The sequence below is a fragment of the Epinephelus moara genome, chromosome 19, assembly GCF_006386435.1.
Source record: "Epinephelus moara isolate mb chromosome 19, YSFRI_EMoa_1.0, whole genome shotgun sequence".
NCBI classification, from domain to species: Eukaryota; Metazoa; Chordata; class Actinopteri; order Perciformes; family Serranidae; genus Epinephelus; species Epinephelus moara.
The window spans coordinates 22,460,318-22,468,498 of NC_065524.1; the positions used below are offsets into that span (position 1 = coordinate 22,460,318).

The 8,181-nt window shown below is 41.1% G+C and overlaps 1 protein-coding gene across 2 annotated transcripts; it reads left to right on the forward strand.

The window, feature by feature from the left end:
* Positions 1-249: 249 nt before the first annotated feature.
* On the forward strand, positions 250-5,601 carry lrit2 (leucine-rich repeat, immunoglobulin-like and transmembrane domains 2). Of its 2 annotated transcripts, XM_050071249.1 has the most exons (4): positions 250-470; positions 696-1,486; positions 3,500-4,245; positions 4,508-5,601. In XM_050071249.1, exons 1-4 carry the CDS (start codon positions 361-363, stop codon positions 4,532-4,534), a joined length of 1,674 nt encoding a protein of 557 aa, XP_049927206.1. In that variant the 5' UTR covers positions 250-360; the 3' UTR covers positions 4,535-5,601. The 2 variants fall into 2 exon arrangements, with proteins under 2 accessions (XP_049927206.1, XP_049927205.1); XM_050071248.1 differs by having other exon boundaries at positions 3,500-5,601.
* The last annotated feature ends 2,580 nt before the right edge of the window (positions 5,602-8,181 follow it).

An 8,181-nucleotide genomic window follows, 5' to 3' on the forward strand; every position in this document is an offset into this window, starting at 1 on the left:
TGCCAAATAGGAAGGTTAGACATGAGTCAGAGGGCCTTTTTCATAAACTGGCAACCCAAAAACTTGTTCTTGTGGTCTATAGGTAATTAGTAAATTATCAGTTAGTTACAATCAGTCAACCTTTATATAGGCTGACCTTTATAGAGGTTAACCAATCAGAGAGTGGTTCCAGCTCAAACAGATAGTGGGTCAGACCTGCTGGTCCTGTGTTAATCATGCGTGTCTCTCCCAAGAATTAGATGCCACTTGTTCAGTGCGCGGTACGTCAGGGATTAAGCTTAATAGGCTTCACTTGTCTCCCGCACTCGACATGTCTTGAAGAACGAATGTAGACCTTAACTTCAGGGATTCCCGCGGACTATGGACATAATTTGTTACCTGCTGGTCATAGCTTTGCTCAGCATCCAGACGTATGAAACTTCCTCTCGATGTTTACGTGGGTGCAGCTGTGTGGAGGACCGTCATGGGAGGTAAGACCTGCTTTCATGCAGTCCGAGCTTCACGTAGATAGAGGCATTATTAACTTATGCAACTGTGTCAGTAGGTGACTGCAGATAAACTAAAGACATATGGTTGTGTGGAGAGTCTCATAAAGGTTACCTTTAGGGAGTAGAGTGAGCTCTATGGTCCCGTGTTTATAAAGAATCAGCTTATAAAGTGACCAAATGTCAATGTAAACTCTTTCTTTATCATAGGTCACTCATTTGTATGGAGGAGAGCGCGTTTGGGGCCATACCAGAGAACCTTCCAGATGATATGACCAAAATACGCATAGAAAAATCTCACTTCACTGAAATACCCAGAGGCGCATTCTCAAAAACGCCTGCTTTGGAAAACTTGTGGTTGAACTTCAATGATATCACAGTGATAAACTCAAAGGGTCTGGAAGGTTTGGGGAACTTAACCGAGCTCCGTCTGCAAGGGAACAAGCTCCGTTCAGTACCATGGACAGCGTTCGAGGACACGCCGGCCCTAAAGATCCTGGACCTGAAGCACAACCAGCTGGACGTCCTGCCGGAGCATGCGTTAAAATTTTTGCCAGGTCTGACTTACTTAGACTTATCCTTCAATCGGCTTACGGTCATATCGAAGGAGGTGTTCCAAAACTGGCCTCTGTACCAAAAACTACAGAGCACGGAGGAGCGGGAGGCGACCGCTTTCGGGCCGAACGTCGTGCTGGCGCTCCACGACAACGCGTGGCTCTGCGACTGCCGCCTGAAGGGCTTCGTGGAGTTCATCAGGTCACTGAGTCCCCCGATTATACTGATGAACTCCTACTTGACCTGCTCAGGGCCGGACTTTAAGGCGGGCAAGTTCTTCCATGAGATAGAGCTGCAGGCGTGCATGAAGCCCATCGTCACCACCCCGTCCTCCAACGTCAGCCTGCCTCAGGGCGCAAACGTCACCCTGCGCTGCCTCGCCAAGGCCAGGCCAGACCCCGCGGTGTGGTGGACATATGGCCTGAAGATAATCAGAGGATTTCATGGTAAGTGTGATGTCCACGATGTGTCATCCGCACACCCAGAGTGATATCTTGTGGTAAATTAGATACTTAAACACAGTTTAATCGCAGACCTCATAACCCTTCCTTAAGACGAGGAGAACTAAATCTGGATATTGGCCCACTGATAATCACCACTGATTCTCTCGATCTGCACAACACCATCAGCGTTGATTAAGAGTGTTGGAGATTATAGTGTGCTGTAGCCTACCTAATGTCAGCCGTGTTGGGCTACTGTGTAATTAAGTAAACATCTGCGTCATTAGACTTAACCTTCAGAGTGGAGTGCTTACTGCAGATCATGACTGAAAGTAACCAGTGCAATAAACAAACAGCAAACCGGCTGCTACTGCCACTGGTGTCCCTGTTACTATCACAACACTATCACACCATCATCACTCCTGCTGCTCACAGTCATCTATCTAAGAAAAAGGTGTTATTGAGTAAATGTGAGCCAAGTAAAAATACTTTTACATATACTTTATAATGATAACTGCCCAAGTAAAAGTAAAAGTAGTCTTCAAAATAATGACTAACACTAAAATCCATACTACACTATAAAGCATTTTAAAGGGTTTATAAGTTGTAGCTACTGCTTTCAAACTGGGTAATAAATTATTGATTAGAAGAAGAAGATATACTTTACTAATCCTAGAAGGGAAATTCAGTTTTTTTTTTATTCCACGTGGACATGACTGATATTGTTTCACCCACACATCATCTCCTCTAAGATAATTAAATTTACATGATGACAACATCTCCAGCCTTCATTTATTAAGCATCATCACAAATGTTCCATGTAGATCAACATTAGATTAATTACATCTGTGAGGAAATGCATTTTATTGTTATGTACATATTATGCATGGATCATGTAACCATCATCCCAAAAAGTAACATGTTGCAATGTCCTGATATTTTGAGATAATTCCCAAACCTATTTATAGAGCCTAAGATGTGTTCAAACACAAATGTAAAAAACAAATAAATCTAGTTTAAACCTGCAATTTTGAAAATTTAATTGTTTGTCTTTCCTTTTTCTTATTTTATGATAAATTGAATATTTTTCAGTTCTGGACTATTGCGCAGACAAAACAAACACTTTGTTTATGTCACCTCAGTTTTACGTAAGTTATGATGGCTAATATTCACTGTTTTCTGATATACTGTTTTCAAACAATTATTTGAATGATTGAGAAAATAACTGGCAGATTAAATGATGATGGAAATTTATTTGCAGCCTACAATTTGTATCTATTTTAAAGCTGTTGTAGTCTTGCCACTCTTTTCTTGTACGTCCCTGTTTGCATGTAGGAGTCATATCCTCCTGAGAGCCAAATTTTTGTTTGGTATGCATTTTTAATTTCTCCTAGCTATTTTGGATTAGTAGGATCTGATAAGTATAAAAAATGAAACGCTAAAGTCCCAATGTCTTCAAATGAGTACTTTGTAATAAACAGCATCTGAGCATGCTACTCTCGCTAAAATTGGTAAAGTTTGTACGGCATGTCAAACTACAAACATTATTAATCACAAAGTTTGGAACCTTGTCTACTTTTTAGTTGGGTCGGCTGCAGACTGACTTGGCAAAGATGGCTGCCATCTTGTTTTTACATGGATTAGTATTGTGCTCTTCCTACCACTAGATGGCACAAAGAAGTGTCCACAAACAAGGACAAAAGGCCTAATTTAAGCAGAATGAAGCATATGGTCCATAATATATAAAAGTAATGTCCCCATATGAGGACACAGGGTCTCAAGAGGATATTATTGTTCAGATTTTTCCTTTAATGAACACAAGTGGCTTAATTCATTGGCTTCTTTGATTGGATTTCAAGCTGAAAAGTCACCTGAATTTGGTGAAATAATTTGTGTTCAACTTGATATGTGGAAAAATGTCTTAAGATAATTAACAAAATGTGTCTTTTACAAACATTTTTATCGTCTGTGCTTGCATGTCTCTTAAAATAACACTGGATATCCCTGTTTTCCTCCCAGAGTCTCAGGAGAGAGTGGATGAAGACACCTTCAGATCCGTCCTGCTGATCCCATCCCTCCATGCAGCCGACCGTGGTACCTACACCTGCACTGCTGTCAACTTCATTGGAAACTCCTCAGCCAGCGTCCTCCTGGACGTGCGCTCTCCTGATGGCTCCCAGTCATCGCTCCTCCCTGGCAACCTGGCTCCACCTGCTTTTTACGATGAAAACATCTACATTGACATCCGCATCGTCAAACAGACAATACGTGGTATTACCATTGAGTGGCGTGCCGCCTTGGACCACCCATCCGAAACCTGGTTCACCATCCACTTTGGCCACGCAGGTGCTGATAATAAAGAAAAGATCAACATTGGCGCAGGGATTCACTCTTACTCTGTCACTGATCTGATGCCTGCAACCAAATATGAAATCTGTGTGACCCTTAAGAGCCAGGCGCCGCGTCCCGGCCAGTGCATTGTGTTTGTAACAGGAAGTGACATCACTGAGATGGAACAGAGGGAGAAGCTGATTCATATAGTGGTGATAGTTTTAGCCATGGTGCTGGCTGTGCCTATAGGTATGTACGCCTGTACCACTGACACTAAGTTCGCCTGCCTGGAGGGTATCTTGGCATCCTGGAAGAACCGACGGAGAGACAGCAGCCCCACTGGGATGGAGCGGGAGAGGCAGGGCACCTTTGACAGCCTGCAGGCCCCCAGCGACGAGGGCCTGGTTATGAAAGATTCCAGTGAAGACAGGAAGGTGAGGAGGAGGTCAGATGACAGACAGTATAAGAGCAAAGCTGACCACAGCAGACTCACAGCTGAACTATATTAAGTTACTATTTGTTGAAGCAACAAGAGAAAGCATAGAACTGACCTTGTAATAGGCTGGTCGCTCTGTATCAGTATCCATATCAGAGTAGAAAAATAGATCTGACTTTGATACTCTCACAAGTACAATATTCAAAAAAATGACCGTGTTGTCTGCCTTGGTTTTAATCTCATCTCTTCCTCTGTTCTAGGCCGAGGAGTTTGTTGCAAAGATGTGAATGATGACTATCAAGAGTGTAATTCAAGGATTTGCACCACTGTTTTTTTTCTCCTGTCTGAAATGTCTCCTGTTTGTCTTGTTATGAAATGCTTAAATGTCAATTATCACACATTTTAAACTGCTGCTTTACACGAAGCCTCTGTGACTGATTCAAATGGAAGAGTGCTCACAGTTACTTCTGTTTTGTACATTTTGTAAAAATCTCTCAGCTTTAGATGCATACTTTATCTTCTGCTTTATCTTTGTGTAATTCTGTGTTAGCACTTTAATATTGTTTTTTTTTTGTTTGTTTATATGTGTATTTATATATATGTGTATATGTGAACAAGAAAATACCCTAAACCAGATGGTAATTGACCTTTCACTAAGCCCCACCCCTTTGTGATGGTCCGACAAGCTGTAGCATTGAGCCCACACTGTAACTAACTGCACTCCCTGAAGAAATATTATCATATTTTTGTAAAAATGAAGTAGTGATTCCAGAGAGAAGCAGATAGAGGGGTCTACAGTCTGTGTTTGAAGGATATATCCAGGATGTCAAACTGACTCAGCAGCAACAACTGGTTAAAAAGACAAAGATAGTTAGAAGCTAAAGCCGAACTATAGGCTACAGATCACAGCGTAAAAGTGAACCACCACATCACTGCTGATCGCCACAGAAGACAATGAATATAAAGGGAAACTTTGCTGATATTGAACCAGCTGTGTGGCATTGCAGTGTGCAGATGAATGGTGTTTGGCTTCCCCCTCATGCCGCTGCCAGCACTCTGACCACCACCACTGGAAGGGCAGGGATCTCCACAAAAACTCGAACAACGTTTATCTGCGCACACTGCGATGACACACAGCTGGTTGAATATCAGCAAAGTTTCCCTGCTTCCCTTCACTGGTTCCTGTACAGCAGGGTCGGTCTTTGTTTCACTGTTATAATCATTAAAAAGCAAAAGCAGCATGTGTATGCATTCAGTAGGCTATATCTTCAGTAGCTAGCTAGCTAACCCTACACTTTCAGGGTTTGATTTTGTTTTTGAAACAGGGAAGAAACGTTTATCTTTTTCCAACCTCTCCAGGACAGGGAAGAAACGTTTATCTTTTTCCAACCTCTCCAGGTAACGAGTGTCATTAATACACGACGTGACCAGGCACAACATTTAGCTCCAAATCCACAAAACCAGCCTGAAAATGAAGGAAATCTGAAACGACTGCATTAGAGTCAATGGAGCACAGCTGTGTTGCTGTCGGACCCTGGTCTGAGCCGGCCTGATGCTACGCTATGATAGGCCAGTCTGCATCCGGGGGCGGGACTTAGCAAAGGGTCAGTTATGTGAAATGATTAAGTGAGTGTGCACTCTGTCAGTAGATTTAGTTAAATGAAGTAAATCTAGTATACGGTATGTTACAGATTTGGGATGATAAGTGTAAATAATTGATTACTAAATGTAATAAGTAATGTAGCTACTTTAATTACTTCACCAAAGTAATGTAACCTATTATATCGTTACTTTTTGATGCTAACAACAGTTTTAAACTGGGCAATGAAGCTAACAAATGTGCGGAAATAGGCTATGACAAAAGAAGGCAGTCCTGCATGGTGAAAAGATGCAAAACAACAGAATGAATGATATATTCTACATAAATTTTTTTTTATTTTTCACCAAAAAGAATATATACTGATGTAATTTTTTTGTAATCACCAACATTTTGATTAGTAACTGTAATGTAATTACATATTTTTCTCAGTAAGAAAACACATCATACATCAGTGGATTTGGATACACAATATGAAATGTTCAGTTAGAGCTCTTAAATGAAATTGTGCATTCATCTGTGTGTGTGTTCGGGATCATACCAGGTGTTCTGTGACATTTGCCCTTGGTGTAGTATTTTCTAAAGCAGCATTATGACTCACAAAATGTCACACAAAGTGATAAAACCTTAATTTCTTGTCTCTTATATGTAGTTCACAGTAACCAAGTAACACACATACACATTGGATTTGAATTATACTGATATGTTAATAAAACTTTGTATTTTATGTAAATGAAAATGCTTTGGAAAGGGATCTCTTAATGGCAAGTGTGAACAGGAAGAATGATTACTGTAAGCAAAAACTGTTCCATGTAAGCACCTATTTAGTGATTTAAATGGACAGTGTGTAAGATTTACACACTGTTCATGGAGTGGCTGCAGTGGCCAATGTGAAAATACGAATGGCCCTACCTAAAGCCACTCTTTTGTTTGTCTCTTCCCATTTCTGCCACCTAAATCCTACACTTGAAAAATTGTAAACTTGACCTAGCCTTTAACTACATGCCTGTTTGATCAGGGACAAAAGACAACCACCAAAGTGTTGATGAAGTTGTATCTGTACACAAACTGTAACTGTAAAGTTTCATTAACATATGTTTAATCCTCCCTGCGTCACTGTACATGCACGTCACAGTTCCTTATCTCCCACTTCTGCGAACACAACACACAGCAGCCACGCGTCACACATGATCTGTGGCGACCAACCCAGACAGATGGCACGCCGGATATGCCTCGGCCAATGGCATTGTTCTTTTGACATAATACCCAAACACTGGCATCCTCTCCAACATCCCCTCCTGCCGTCACTTTATGATCAGATCACACCAGCCCCCTCCTCCATCTCCATGTGCTGCAGTCTGCTGTGATGCAAGTGCTCATCTCTGTTGGGGCCCCGCTTCTATTGACTTAAGATCAGGGTTTAAAATGACTGGCTGAGATTGGCAGCTCTCGTTTTCTGGAGCACAGACACATCTGCTTTCTTGCTTGTTCGGACGTGTTTATATGATTTGCGGGTGAGGGATTGATGCTGCTTTTTGTTGTAATCCTCATGCACTGTCTATGACACAAGACTGTGCGAATTCTGGAGCGATTTCAGCACACATCACACATGAATTAAATCTGTATCTTATTTTTGTCCTTATGTGTCCTGATGTTGCTTTAAGCTGCGTATTATCTAGACACTTAGCTATATAAAAACTGCTGATCTAATGGGCAGAAACATTCAAAGATCAGGCGTTAATACTGTTGACATAATGTTTTCTTTTATATATTTTTTATTAACCAGAAATCAAATATTTAATTTACCTTTTAAAACCTCCGTTGCTTCAAACACATACCAGGGTTTTTGAGCCCTGTGCGTAGCTTTCTTTCATTCTAAAGCATCAATGCTCTTTGCAACTTTTAACTCTGTAATCCTCTATCAAATAGCCCAGTAATCCTGGCTGCCTCTTACATGGCATAATGCATGATCATTTGGGCTGTTCTCATATTCCCTCATTTCATTTCAGAGCATTAACAGCTTGCAACACTGAAAACTTTTCACATGTGCGACATTTTGACCCAAAATTTGCATTTAGTTCCTCCAGAATCTATGGCACATTTGTTTGTATAATTTGCATTTAGGAGGCAGTTTTTACTTTGTCAAAAAAAAAAAAAAAAAAAAAAAATCCCCAGAGTCCGCTCTGCGTCATCATAACCATATGAAATGTGCCAGCAGAGGCTGCAGAAAGTTCAGTGCCAGTCACACACATCTTGTCAGTCCAAACTAAATCAGGGCAGATGGACTTTTGGTTTTTGGCCAACCATTCAATATTGTGCAAAGATGAACAAGTTGGT